The sequence below is a fragment of the Centroberyx gerrardi genome, chromosome 17 (assembly GCF_048128805.1).
Source record: "Centroberyx gerrardi isolate f3 chromosome 17, fCenGer3.hap1.cur.20231027, whole genome shotgun sequence".
Lineage (NCBI taxonomy): Eukaryota > Metazoa > Chordata > Actinopteri > Beryciformes > Berycidae > Centroberyx > Centroberyx gerrardi.
In genome coordinates this window covers 20,875,882-20,891,354 of record NC_136013.1, presented here as the reverse complement: position 1 = coordinate 20,891,354, position 15,473 = coordinate 20,875,882, and the positions used below count along the sequence as shown (strand labels likewise).

The following is a 15,473-nucleotide window of genomic DNA, read 5'->3' as shown; positions in this document are numbered from 1 at the left end:
CATTTTATTTGGAGCCTTAATCTTTTCAGCACACCGTAATAGCCTTTTAGGTCTCAATAGAGTTTCATATAACAAGTATAGTTCTTATTCAAGTGCAAGTTAACAGGTTTACATATTGTCACCCAAATCGTTCAGTAATGTGGGAATAATAATAACACACATCGGATTATAAATAAAATAAAAAGAGCTACTCATGTGTGATCAATCATTCGGCTGTTATGGCTCACAATATAAAGCGGTGAGTAATGGCAGTGCGTAACGACACAGCGGCTGCTTTGCTGCTGTTAGAAGACGTTGCCAAGACAGGAGAGAGTGAGTCTGATTTTCTGGCCCGTGATGACGATTAGTCTTTTAGGTCCAAACCAGGTTAAATAGAGGTGTGTCATTTATGGCAAATTGTGGGAGTGGGCATAAGGCTCGTGCACATGCGCTCAAATTCAGGATGATTGAGATTTATGATATAATGATGAGTTTTATGCATCCGGCTCCAGGTGTAAATGCAAAGGGTGTGATTGGATTGATCATTATCCAGATAGCACATCCGGATACAGACTGAATAGTAATACTGGGTGTAAATGGGGCCTTTGTGAAAACACTGGTGCTCATTGATCTTTTATGAGGATGGCAAAGACATAGAGAGAATGTAATAAAGACCAACTTAGAAAATAGTAATAATTGTAGAAGCAGACACTGCTCTCCGCAATTAATTATTGTTATTAATTATACTTTCTCAGCCTCTCTCTCATAGGCCACATTCCTATCTCGCTCTCACTATCAGGTCAAATGAATAAGCGTAATGATTGCAAGCAGCTGAAGCCTTGCCTTGTGTGAGCTGATCACATTGCCAGACACATCGCATCAGACGCAGACAGGAAGATTGGAATAAAATGGGCCCGAAGAAAACCCTTTTATCTGCTTTTGTGGCTGATTGTGAAGGGTGATTCTGTTAGTGATGCAGGCAACAGGTGCTGCAGTCGCCCGGAAGAATCATAAACAGCCAGTCATGGTTCAGGTGCACGGCAGTGTTAATTGTGTCAATACAGTCATCGCGTCTGGAATTAGTGGGAGGAAATAATTGATGGTGATAAATGCATTAAAAGGAGAACAAAATGACTGCACAGATTGTCCTTACAAAGATGGCAAGAATCTTTGTTAGCACAATGTCTACACTGGTTACAAATTAGGCAACAGCTCCAAGCAGGTCATTACCAGCTAATAACATCAGCAGGTAAATTTCCTTTTAATTCATTTGAAATTCTTTTAATCTCGCAATTTGGAAAATGGTGATTTTCACAACGGCAGGTGGCATGTGCTGACACGCAGTGCACTGATTGGTTTGAGTATTTAGCATAGTGCAAGTAGCTAATGCCTCCAGGTGAAATCAGTGGATGGGACGGGGGTGGGGACAAGATATTTATTGCAATGTGCACTAAAGTTAGCACTTGCTAATAAAATGCCAGTGATGGTGGCATTATAAGGAAGCCCCCCTCTCCTTCCCTGTGTCACTCTGTCTCTATCTGCTGTTCAGTCTACTTTTCAACATGCGCTCCCAGTCTCGGGCTGTGGCCTCCCTGACCCTGGAAGAGTTGAGCCTCCCTCGCGGGGAGGTGGGGGGAGCGGCTCTGACCAGGCTGCGCTCAAACAACCAGAGGCATGCAGGTCAGGCAGGGACGAGAGTGTTCCAGCCTCCCCGAGGGCGCTGGTCAGAGTCCAGGTGAGGACAGAGAGATGGAGGGTATCTGTGTGCATTATGTCTGTGTGTCTGTGTGTCTCTGTGTGTGTGTGTGTGTGTGTGGGCGGGGGGGTTGGGGTTGCGGGGGATGGGCAATGCCCCAGCGGCGACTGGCATTACATGGTGTCTACATTGCATCTCTACCTGTCAACCTGCGGCGGCCAAGGAGCGCTCAGACAGCCTATGGAGGTCGGCCAGTACACCCACGTCGGCAGATGCCAGACACACATGCGTGAATGCACAAACACACACACACACATACAGCTTGATAACAAACATTCCTGAGTGGACGCATATATTACCGGACCAAGGCCCCTCACACACTTCCATACTTCCCCACACACACACACACACACACACAGTAAGGAATCTCACACATAATTAAAAAGAGCTAGACATGAAAAGTAACAATAGCTCATTTAACGTACTCAAAGACCCCATCCACATACACACAGCGCACAAGGAGTGTTCAACCACACCGTGCGCAAATAATACAGGTTGTGGATCATAAATACGTTTACCTTGTTGGTGAGTAACTGGCACACTTGAGGGACGTAGTCAATGAGGCAGCCTCCACTGGGGAATGCTGGGATATGAAGTGCTGAGGAGCCACCCAGAGCGCTGATGGAGCAAATAAGACAACAGTTAGGCCGCAATCTATACAGCTATCATACAGTTACTGTAACCATATCAACATATTTCAAATATAGTCCGAGTTTAGTCTCTCTTTATTCTTCCATTGCTCATTGTAACTCCAAGTTAGGATGAAAACAGAAATTTCTCCACTCAAAGTAACTGCCATAATCAGGTTTTGGTGAAACCAAAGCCATGGCATGTTCTGTCCGCCACTAAAAGGATGATTGGGACAGCCTCTGACCTAGTGGAAACAAGTGTGACTTGTGGACCAAACACAATCCGAGCACTAAGCACATTAATTTGCCACTGTCCATAGAAGTTGCGGGATTCAAAAAAAAAAAAGAGTGACTCATGACCCTGGCTTCTTCCTCTTTCCCCTTCACTCGTTCATTTATTTCTTTTACGTCCTTTCGATCCAATCCTGCAGCGTTGCTCCATTTGTGATTAGTGCATGCTTGTTTAATCAGAAAACTGCCGCTGCGGCTCCCCAGTGACTAACCGACCGAAGTAGTCATTCCCTCATTTTTTTCTGCTCTGGGGCAAAAAGAAAGGGAATAACCTGAGGTCGAGTTAGAGGTCTGTAGAACTGCTCATTGGCTTTTAATGCTCATTTTAAGACAAATAGCCACGTTGTACATGTGGAGAAATTCTTTCTTTACTTTCTATTTTTATCTCATCCTTGGTTGCAGCACTTATGTGGGACAGTCACAGGGCATTTAGGAACGTTGTTATGTTATCTTAAGAGCAATGCTGAAGTGGATGACTGCCGTTTGCTAGGTTAAGCATGCATGATGCATGTAAATAGCATGCATCATGCAACATTATGTCCAGTGTCAAAGGTCACATATGTTGAGATGCAGCCCTGGGGCATGTTCTTGATTGATGAGAAAGTGTATGACGTTGAAATTATCAAATGAAAGCATCTAAAGGTGAAACACAGCCTCGTTGAGTCATAGAGTACACTCATGATCCCACCAAGTCCATCACAGATCATCCATCCTAGGCCATGAAAAAATGACTTTTGTTTCCATGGTGTAAGGAAATATTTTCCATGTTTTGACATTTTCCCAGACTGAAAGGCAGTAGCGAACACAGAAGCTGCCCTGAGATGAATTGTGTAATGCTGAACATACCAAAGGGCAAGTAGTGGGAGTATTGAGGAGTAAGATGGAGCATAGCATCATCTGTTGCATCTGTTGACCCAAAACCACAAAGGTTTATGGGAAAAGATGATGATCTGACAAGGGTCAGCAAAAGGATGAACTGGGTTGTGTCCCTCGCGGGAAGGGGCCGATCAGCAATGACTGGACTCTTGACCGTACTTACTGTAGGTCTGAGAGGTGTGTCCAGAACAACTGCAAGATGTTCACTGTACAGTGTGTAGGAGCTGCATGCTTGTCGGATGATTCGTCATCCTTGACACACATGGGAAGTTCTTACTGATAGCCCAAATTTACAAAATGTTGCTGAAGATTGCAACCACACCCATGGCGCTTTCACAATGAATCAAAGACATGTTAACTTTTACTCCAGATCACTGGTCTGAGTTCAGTCTTTTCAGAACTGACACTTAACTGAATAAGTCTTCTCCACTGCCACGAAGCTGTTTGCATTGTCAACAACGTTTTCTCAAGAACTCCAAAGCCACCATTTACAGTAGGCTTTGTGCAGATAATTAGCATTAGCCTTTCTCCGTGCTTCAACAAATGGTCGATTCAAAGTGGCTTACAGCGACGAGGAGAAGAGCCTTTGAAAGTGGAAATCTAAATGATGCCCATCTATCCACCCACAGATCTAAGAATAGCTCCGTATCATTCAGATGGAAATGCGGACAGAGGCACAAAATACAGACGCTAGACGTTAAATTGGTGTGCTCGTCACTCATTTGTGTCAATGGCAGGCATGTGAACAAATGTGCAGCATTTTGTATTTCAATGGCGCGCCTCTGAAACGCCCGTTTGAATGGAGACCGATTACTCACTGGCATGAAACAGAACTATATGAGGTCTTCCAACATCCAAAATACGACTTGCGGAGAAGTTCTCCAACATGACTGAAACTGGTTGGACAGTTTACTGTCTTGGTCTTGGGCAGACTCAAAGACCTCAATTGGAAAATGTTGGCTGGATAAATTTTTCTTAAAAATAACCAAAGCTTTACTGTACACGTTTCAATGAAAAGGCAGTGAAAAAACTGCATACAGGTTAGTGTCAAAACTGATTTGAGGAGCAACACTTTATCTCAAGGTCAAGTTGAGGGTGCGGATTAGACTAGGCTGTAAGCTTATGTGTTCAAACCTGCACCCCACATTTGAGCAGATTATGACAATCCACAAGGATGATATAGGATTAAAACAACTGACACGCAATGAGCACAGACGCATGTAAATATTTACCAGACGGTGGGCTGAGAGAACTCCCACCAAAGTGATACTGCTGCTGATCTTAAAAAGGGCTTTTGATGCTTCTGTAGACTTATTTGACTGATTGGAGGCATCTGTATGTCTGTTTAGAGTCTAGGTCAAAGGAAAAATCCCAGACAATGTATTAAATATAGTTAAGTTAGTAAGTATATAGAAAGCAGTTAACAGGTAAAATGTTCCCTGAAAGTTAAGATATTATCTGATTTAAAACTATGCTGCATAATAAACCTGAAAATGTCTAAATAGGCGAAAATAAAAGCACAAAGCAGATTATTGGGGCTACGATTTGATCATGAGAAAATTCTACATATGGCATCTTAAATTCTTCAAATCCCAGTGTTATCGGACTCTCAGTGGGAGATTTGCATCGCCACAAAATCCCCTCAATGAGTTACTTATAGGAGAGCTCCTGATACAATGGTGTTATTTCTTTCCAAACGGCACCCTGAGGTGTCGCTGGCTCTTGCCCGCACTGGCGATACCGCTCTCGACACTCTACCCACACACACCGGAGTCATCATGCGGACATGCTGCCTACCGCAAACCCCTCTGAGCAACGCAGCCTACGGTATGACATATTTACAGTAGACAGCGCACATGTACGCATGTAAACAAACACACACACACACACACACACACACTCATGCTGTACAGTGACAGGGCTGCCTATGACTTCATCAACCCGAGAGATTATCCTCAGTGACTCAGGTGGATGGTGACGAAGCGCGGTTTGTTTGTTTGTGTGTGTGTGTGTGTGAGTGTATGACAGTGCGGTATCAGTGACAGCGTGAGAGCAGATAAGGACTCCGTTGGAAAGAGGGCGCAGACACGCCTCATTACCGAAGTGACAGATAAGGCCGGGAAGGAACGTCTGCAGATTCAAATGGAGTTTCAAAGCGGCGGCATTTCCATTTTGATTGCCTTCTTCGTTTTCAAAGGGCCTGGAGGCTCCTCAAAGACCTAGATATGAGTCTGCTTGTTGACCATTTTGACCAAATAATGCCCTGTTCTTCCTCGGTGACCGGACAAGGCACCCTTGGCCCGTGGCAGTAGGAGTCAGTAGCCTTGCTGTTACGAGGTGACCATCCCGGGCATAGCGTTGCCGAATTTCCCTCGGAATCCCCATTCATCTTCCATTTGGATGAAAACCAGATTAATAAATTCCCCAGGCCACAAACATTATCTTCTCTCATTAGTATATGATGATCAAAATATGTTGTTGCTGAGAAAACTGAAAGAAGAAAAAAACTGTCCCTTGATACTTCCTTGTCCCCGAAAGCAAAGCGTCATGGCGAAGTCATGGCGATGATGACGAGCTGGGTGAACTGGGGTCCCATGGTGGCTGTGGCATAATGAATCTCAGCACGTGGAGTTTGTAGCATAAAGTGGAGCCACGTGCTTTGCGATACAGAAGAAGGTTCACGGCGCCCCCTCTGAGTCAGTCGAGTCGACCATTATACAGGTGCAGCACTTTGAGACTCCCTGCAAGGTCTCTCTCTCTCTTGTAAACTTAATGGGTTGAATAAGGACACGGATCTGGAAAATAGACAGCTGAGAAAAATGCATCTTAGGGATTCTTTAAGGTTTCTATAGTCTACTTAGTCTGTGACCCTGCCTGAAGGCCACAGACTATTACAGCAATTTAATACACTCGCTTTTATGTAACTGTTTTTGATCTTGCCCACTTTAACTCTTGCGTTGTCTCATGTTATTTTTTGTAATGTCATTTTGTTTTTTACGTATTTATTCTTCGTTTACCCTATTTTCTCTTGATTGCATTTCCTTTTCTCTCCTCATGTATTTCGCTTTTCTCGCCCTCCTGTAAAGCACTTTGCAAATTCTGCTTTTATATAAGTGCTACATAAATAACATTTATATGTTATATATAATATGTACAACACATAAAGCATTCATACCCATTAAACGAATCCATTGCGAACTTGCAATCACGCTACTTACCAGTTCACCCGTGGTCAAATCTAGCAGTGTTTTGACTTGAGTGAAGGTACGTAGCAAAGACTCTTTCACCGACTGAAGCGATTAAAGATGGCCCACTCGTCTGTGAGAGCCTGCTACCGACGACAAAGCGCGCCGCTACATCTCCTTCACGCAGACGCGCAGACAAACAACACAAGAGCCTTCAAGGTGACAAGGAGATGAGGGGAAGTGGCGGGGAGCGAGGAAAGCGTCGGCGCCGACATCTTAAGACGATCGAGCGCGGGTCTGCCGGGTTAGTAGTGAATTTATTTCATCAGACTGACAATTTCTGACTGTGACAAGATGTTCGCGAAAACCTTGAACATATCTGATCGAAATTCAAAGATTTTCAAAGACTATAAAACACCTCGAAGAACCCTGGAGAGGGGACACACGCACGCACACAAACGGTACACCCACACACTCGGGCACGCACACACACACACACGGACACACAGGCAGGCACACACATACACACGCACACACACACACACACACACACACACACAGAGGCACCTAAAGGCAAATGCAGATACACAAACATTAGTGCACTGCAGCCTAAAACTGTCTCTCTGTGTTGATTTTTCTGGGCTCCTAAATCTGGTTTGGGGGCAGAGACGGTGCCCACTCGATTCTTTTATGCAATGCAGCAGGTTTTCTGGGGGAAGGAGAGATGTATCCAACTCGCCTCATGCGCGGAGCACAATCAGGTAAACGAGAAGTAGAAGTGAAAATGAAAAGGAGGGATGGGATCGGTCGGAAAAAGAGCGGAGAAGGAGACACAAAAGGTTTTTTTTGGTGCAGGTTACCTATTTAAAAGCATTAAAGGGACACTTGACTGAAACATAAAAACTAAAACAAAGCTCATTTATGATGTGTAGAGTCCCACGTGTACAAAATAAACAGTCAAGCACAAATTTGTTGGGTAAGAGATTTTACCAGAGAGTCAATGAGTTCGAAATCATCCTCTGTCTCGTGCCATCTGGAGAACGGCTTCCTCCACGTACTGTGAAATGATGAAAATGAAGAGGGAAAAAAAAAAAAAAAAACACAGCGCGGCCTAAAGCCTCATAAAGGGATACTCTATCTGCAATGTTGGCTCTGCGGAAAATGTTTGATGTGTGAGATTGATGTTCAGAAATCCACGGGGACCAGATATCTTTGATCCAGCGTCTTGTGAAGATCTGCTGCCCGTCCGACGAGCTGAACCACGGAGATCGCGCCTTTAATTGGACTCGGTCTCTTCGGTGCCGTCCCGGAGATGTGGATCAGAGCCAGCGCACTCCCGGCTGACTCCCACTTGATCCCGGTGACCCAACTCCCGCCCTTTCTCAGCGATATCCTGTTCAAGATACCGGAGTCCTTGGTTAAACCCCGACTAAGGGCATTTTTTTTTACTAATAGCTCCTATCCAAGGGTTAGGGTTAGGGTTGTCTGATCACAGCAGCATCTCCACTGCATCATTACTCATGAAAGAAATGAATCAGCTTGACAATAAAAGCTTCCAATGCTCCCGTATAATATTTGACTATTTAATATTTGTATGTTTTTGTATTGGTTTGTATTGATTTTGCTTCGTTTTCTTCTTTTCTCTTGATTGGAATGCGTTATGGATTGGCATTTTTGTCTTTTTTTTTTTTACATTTTGTGCATTCTGGCCTCTCTCATAATACATTTGCATTGGAATTTTTGCAGGTTTTACAAATGCAAGTGGGGGATATAAATCATAGGATCTACAGAACATAACACCGATGATTATCATGCTTTTCACAAAGTCACTTTCTTGAATATTCAACATAAGCTGCCCTGAAAACATTATATAACAGGAACAAAAAAAATAATAATCTGAGCGAACCTCTAAGACTTACAGGAGAACTGGGTCTCGACTTCTCTTAATCAATAGTTTCTACAAAAAAAGAAGCATTTGTGCCGGTGCGGTCCCATCAAAGCGAGGAGCCGGCGCTACAGTCGACGCTGTACATTATTGGTAAAAACGTGGGTGTCAGTCGACGCATTTCGACATCTTTTATTTTGCCAGGCTGCTCCGCGAGCCAGAAAACATTACAGAGCGATGGGCTGTTTGAAGAGAGAGGAAGAGAAAGTGAGAGAGAGAGAGATAGAGAGAGGTAGAGGGGATGGAGGCAGAGGTATAACATCGTAGCTCAGGGGGGCTTACGAGTTTTCGCGCAGAGCCCTCAGATCCAAGCGGCCGCTGAAGGGAGAGAGAGGGAAGTGAGATATCAAACGGCTCGGGAGTGACGGGAGAGCGAGAGAGGAGAGGAGAGGTGCAGGGAAAAAAGAGAAAGGAGAGAGAGAGAGAGAGAGAGGGAAAAGCTCTCCTCTCCCGTGTGTTGTGTGTGGTTTTTTTTTCCTCTCCTCGCTGCGTTTCAGTCGAGCGAGGAACGACCTTGCCGGGTAGAGCGCGGCGCTTCTCTCTCTTTTAAGTCCCACTCACTCTCTCAGCTCCCTTTGAGGATCAGCCAGAGGGATCAGCAGAGGAGAGAGAGAGAGCGATAGAAAATAGAGAAAGACGGAGAGAAAAAGAGACAGGCGGCAGACATGCGAGGAACGGGGAGGAAGGCAGGAGAGATGAGGCCGAGGAGACGGAGTTAAAAACTGGAAAAAGGGAAGTTAAACAACTGAGATGGAGAGGAGAGCAGTAGAGAGAGGTACAGAGGGATGAAGAGAAAGAAGAGAGAAAGAAGAGAGAAAGAAAGCCAGCAAACAGCTTGACATTGAATAGATGTTGATATGGCCTGCACCAACATCGAAAACCTGTATAAATACAGCAATAAAATGAAAGTTGAGACGTTTGAGGCGTTCATAGCTGCTGCCTGTATCGTTTTGTCAAATCAGAACTTAAATATCTTTCTAATATCAGTTAAAACAGTTTCCAAAGCTGTTTTAATGTGAATTTTACCATGCCGTAACGTCATTTTGTGAAAATTTTGTGCTAGTTTGGGTCGATGTTAAACTTGGCTACATCCTACACGCTGGACAGAGGAAAATAGAGACATACAGGCACATGGAAATAGACAGAACATTATTTTTTCCACTTTGCCGGGGCCAGTTCGGAGATAAAGGGCAGCTACACAAGACCAAAGACTAACAAGGGTCAGTAAGGACAACTGGGTAACGGATCTGCATAAACACACACACACACACACACAGACGCAACACACAGACGCACGGCCAAAGGCTGGCTAACACACATTCGCATGCTAAATTAAGTAGCATACACAGCCGATGTGCACTACATCCAGCGCGCTCATGCACAAACACATACAATCGCTTGTCTTCAAACAACGGTAAAGACGTACATTTCCGCCCCGGGTCGTGAATTAACACACTCCCACACAGCTGACAAAAAGGCGCACAAAAGCATGTAGTGCGGCACATTCACACGCACGCATGCACGGCTTTGATATGCATATCTGCAAATATCTCAGGACAAAAAAAAAAAACGTTGAGGAGAAGAGGGGCGTTGAATGAGGGCTTGGCTCTACGTACATTTTGATATTTTCTTAGAGCGCTTAGATGAGGCAGGTTTGTTGTATAGCCTCTCCTTCTTCATCTCCACTATCCCCCCTCCTCCCTTCCTCCTCCTCCTCCTCCTCCACCCCCGGCACAGCAGCCCCCCCCCCCCCCCCCCCCGCCCCTTCCCTGCTCTCCTCTCGACTGCCTTTAGCCTCCTTCTGTCTGTTCTCCTCACGCAACTGGCAGAGGAGGAGAGCCTCCAACACCACAGGAGCGGCTTCAGTCTGGTCTGGAGCCAAGGTAAGGTCAGTTACACACACACACACACACACACACACACACATACAGGCACACAGCTCCATAATGCAACACAAAGACACATGCATGCTGGCACATAAACGTACACAGCACATCCGCACATCGCTCTGTGCCGTGATGGAGGACTGCCATCTTAACACCATAACAGCGCTCATGATCAAAGGCACTTCAGCCGAGTGGATTCGCGGCTCAGAGGGGCATCCGTCGAAACACCAACAGCACATTCCTCTGTGCGGTATTGCAAACAGAAGAAAGAAAGATATACAGTATACCTTATCACTCGATTGGTATCCCTCCGCCTTGTTTACATTTAATGTATTTGCTCCGTAGGCCCGTAAGCAAACTATGAATGGAACGAAGCGAGCAAAGATGTTGAATTACAATTATTAAATTAAAACAGAAAGCTTAAATCTCACATACATGCAGAAAGAAGTGTGCAGAACGAGCAGTGGGGTAGGAAACCTTTTCTGTGTGTGTGTGTGTTGTGTGTGTAATTAGTGTATGGGGATAAGGTCCTGGCATACTTCATCTAAACATATATTAGGGAAGAAGTGTGTCTTTTTAAGTGTGTGCATGCATCCGTGTTTGTGCATCGGAGATTGAGCTGCAAAATGAGAGACGGATATATATGCGCTGCAGAGGGAGAGAGGAAAAATGGAGGGAGTGCAAAAAAATGGGAGCAAGGAGAAGAAAAGGACAGAAGAGGGAAGGAATGATTTGATTATAGCAAGAGATAACCCCCCCCTCACACACGCACACAAAAAAAAAAAAACTGGACAGCAAGACAAAGTAGAGGAGCCACTGAGAAGCTCGGAAGATGAGGATGAAAAGAGAATGTGGTGAGAGAGGGGGATGAGAGAGAGAGAGAATGAGAGGGAGAGAGAGAGAGAGAGAGAGAGGTGGGGGGGGGGGGGCAGAGGTCTCCTAACCTGGTGCGACGGGGCGTGTGCTCGTAAATAAACATCAGCCTCAGATTATTCTGAGCACGAAAGCCCAGACCGTGGGGCCCTGAGGTCAGAGTGGGCCCATACCTGACACACACACACACACACACACACACACACACACACATACACACGCACACACACACACGCCTACATCCACACCTACACATGCAGACACAGAGTTTGTGTTGAGAGCCAAGCCTATTCAAATACCGGTGCATGCACGCAAACATAGATGTACACACATGACAACAGACACACACACGCACACACACACACACACACACACACCCAAATGTAAGCTGACAAATGCACACAAACACACACATACACACTAAATGCACCAGGACGAAAAAATAAGAGATGAACAAAAAGAGAGTACACACACACACTGCTGAAGTACCCACTCACACAATGCCCACAGACACACAGAAAACATTCCACACAAGCCTGCACACACACACACACACACACACACACACACACAGACAGTTTCTGTCCCGCTAACACCCCAGATGTCTGCAGACGTCCAGTCATCCCTGGCTCAGACGCTGTGTGTCATCCATCTCATTTTTTTGTTCTTTCCTTATTGTTTTTTGAGGAACCAAAGCGATGAGTCCAGACGCGGGGATGTGGGATTATTCACGATGACATAACGCGCCGCTAGATTCACAATGCAGTCGCGCTTAATCCGTCCGCCGCGCCTTGCCGTCCTCCAAGTCACAATCAGTTTCCCACTGATTGTGAGGGCCCGGGTCACCTTTGGTTCTCAAGGTGTCTCGTCCTCACAGTGGGTTACTGCCTCGAACTTGCTGCACTTTTTCTCATCTTGCCCCGAGTGGAATCCGTCACAGTTGGGGTTCATAAACCCTGGGGATTTGATTTAAGGGAAAACCCATCCTAAAACAGAATTTACATGCAGTAACTGTAATCCCGGATGGTTTAGTGCAAGATTTGCGGTAATGAACGAGTCTCTCCCAAAGCTAGAGAGAACAGAGGAAGGACTCCAGTTGGTTGTTTTATCTAGCGACACTTTATGGAGCTGCTATAATAACAATGAACGGTAACGATAGACCAACTTTATGGATACTGTGCCACATCCTACTATTGTTAGTAGCACTACAACGAAATGACGCTCATTTGGATGCAAATGGTAAAACAGTCCAAAACACCAGCCTCCCATTCATTGTCAATGGAGCGAACAATCAATTGATATTCATTGTTTAGCTATGTTCCCAACATTTTTCCAAAAGGTCCCGAAATCTCATGAAATTTGGTCCTGCAGACTGAAAAGGACCGATCGATCGACTCGATCGATGGATGTACTTACTGTTCGATGCTGGGGGACAGGTAGAGTTTAGGGAAGACTTGGGTAGCCTCAGCATCTTCGAAGCTCACTGAGAGAAGAGCCACGTCCTCTCCAGGGTCCAACGCCGTGTCCTGAGAAAGAGAATAAAGAGGTGGGGACGTTAATCGCTGAACACATCACCCTTAGGCTAAACACCAGGATGATGATGTCGGGCTTGAACGCACATGGCCCCGGCCTCGCATCTCCGCTTGTGCTCGAGTCTATCTCCACACAACAAGTGCACGAGTCCAAAAAAAAAAAACGATTGAAAAGGAGAGCAGGAACGACACCAGTAGAAACATCTGTTTTGTTTCACGCCACATTAACTTCAACAGCTGCAGCATGAGGCTGAACTGATGACTGCGAGCGCCAATCAAATCATGTGTGAGATGGATGCAGAGGCCACCCGGAGCTGCTCGCGACGAACCTCGGAGAGACTCTCCGAAGTTCGAATTTCTCTTTCTGTGGTGTTTTTCCTAGAGCGTGGCTATTTGCGAGGGACTGTCATTAGCGCAATTCCACATGAAGCACCACTCTGGGGGGCTCTCTCTCTCATGAAAAGAGCTCGGCGGCGTTAATCAAATGTCTCACAGATGGTTTGAACTCATCCATTTGTGATAATCGCTGCCCGCCGTGGTGAGAGGAAATCTCCGCACCACCATACGCTATGGACAGAGGCGCAGCGCAACCAGTTTGCGAGCGACGCGGCCTCCGACGTGATCAAACCCCCCGTTAACTAATCGCACGCGCTGGGGTCTGCCGCTGACGAGGCCGAAGCCATCCGTCGATTTGCTCGAAACGGTCGAGTGGGCGGAACAGGAATTCACTCGCTGGGCATTTTCCCTCCAAATCAAGCGAGATTAATTGTTTTGCATGGGAGCTAATTGTTATCACTGTTGTGCTTAATTCAAAGTGTTCAAATGACCCTCCAGGCTGTTAAATATATTTCTTCACATCAGTGGGTTATCATCTATCTTCTGTCAGAATAGTCAAACTGCCAATCTGCTGAACAATACGTAGGTGGTTGAAATGCAGTAAATGCTAGAAACCGCTACGCAGATTCAAGAGAAACACATTCATCAACTCAGTTCAACACGCAGACAATGCAATATATCATCACTATGATATCAATGATGGCATTCATTGATATTAATAGTGTGTATTAATAATGATGACTTAATTTTTATTGCACTTTTCTAAAACAATCAAGACAAAAGACAAAAAACTAGAGACTACAGCTATAAGGATGTGGGTGGGATACAGACTGTGGTAAGGATGAGTGGCAGTAGGGTGGGGGTCAATGGTGGAGGGTCAGATTGGTTATATATATGCAGCTTTTGAGGAAAAGTATGATTTTTGCATAACATGAGTCATGAGCAAATGAAGCAGCTGTTTTTCAGCTGGGTTTTATAGAAAAGTCAGAAGTTTCCCCTATGGAAATGCTAATGTAATGCTCATTATTAAGCAGCTGTTGAGTCTGTATTCATATTGCAGCATGTGCAAATATCAACAGTCCCAACAATGGCTGCAGCTCCCTCGTCTGTCAGGCGGTCCGCCTTGTCATGGCAGATACATTAGGGGGTAAAAGAGATAAGGAGCAGAAGGGAGGCAGTGAAGGACGTCGGGGTGTGTGGCATCCAAAAGTGTTGCTTGATGGAATCAGCTCACATCACTATAGTCTGCATCAGTAAACAAGAAGTGCTCTCTGTCTCACAGTGGCGCTCGCGGCTTCCGCCATTGACGATATGGGACAGATGGGAATAAGCGTGGGGATGCGGGGTCGGGGTGGCTGTGGGGTTTTGGGAAATGATTGTTTTGCTCCAGTTTGTAGCTGTCAAGTCCCGTTCTCGTCTTTAAAGGTGATCTAACGGATGCTTCTTTTAGATCGGGGTGGAGTAAACAGATGGATGAGAACCAACAGCAAGGTGAGAGGGCCAGAAGTTGAACATCGGGCCGCTCTTGCGTCGCACCGTCCCGCGGATCGGTCAGACGAGCGTCGGCGTCGGAGGAAGAGCCTTTTTGCGGAGTGATTCAGACTCGTCTCGTCCCAACAGACAGCGAAGAGCTGTCACAAGTCATACTGCGTCAATGAGACAAACAAACCAAAACTAAAGGCAAACCCCTGAACTTTTAGTGAATGCCATTCTAAATTAATGTGTTGTGCAAGGGGGCTGAACTGCGCAGATAAAAATAGCCATTTTTTTGCCTTGTTCGGTTAAGTATAACTGCAGATCAGACTTAACACGATTAGTTCACAACCTCACCTTTATGTGAACATGAGTAAGTAGCACGAATATGCTGTCACAGTCGGCCAGTTTTGATCAGTGCTGCACACCAGTCATCTCTTTTCCAGAATCTTTACAAGCTAGTTGGACTTGCACGTGAGAGAAATGGTGTATTGTAGTAACAATATTTCTCTGTGTAGAGAGAGAAAGAGAGGTAGAGACAGAGAGAAAGCGAGAAAGACCAACACTTCAGAATTAGCAGTTTGGTGATAGTAGTTTCACTGCTGGTTTCACTGCTACTACGCCAGGATTGCCAACAAATGGTGAAAACATTTGAGGTGTAAATTTGAAAGTTAGGGAATCAGATCAACTACAAAACAACCTTTGTATCTCT

General features: G+C 45.4%; 1 protein-coding gene across 2 annotated transcripts in view; it reads right to left on the bottom strand.

Moving 5' to 3' along the window:
* babam2 (BRISC and BRCA1 A complex member 2) overlaps window positions 1–15,473 on the bottom strand; it is a 62,753-nt gene that overhangs the window by 6,574 nt on the left and 40,706 nt on the right. For both annotated transcript variants that reach the window (XM_071918947.2, XM_071918948.2), the window contains exons 7-8: window positions 12,837–12,946; window positions 2,254–2,353 (exon numbers count right to left, since the gene is read on the bottom strand). In XM_071918947.2, the coding sequence (XP_071775048.1) occupies window positions 2,254–2,353; window positions 12,837–12,946 (210 nt within the window). The remainder of the gene's footprint in view (window positions 1–2,253; window positions 2,354–12,836; window positions 12,947–15,473) is intronic.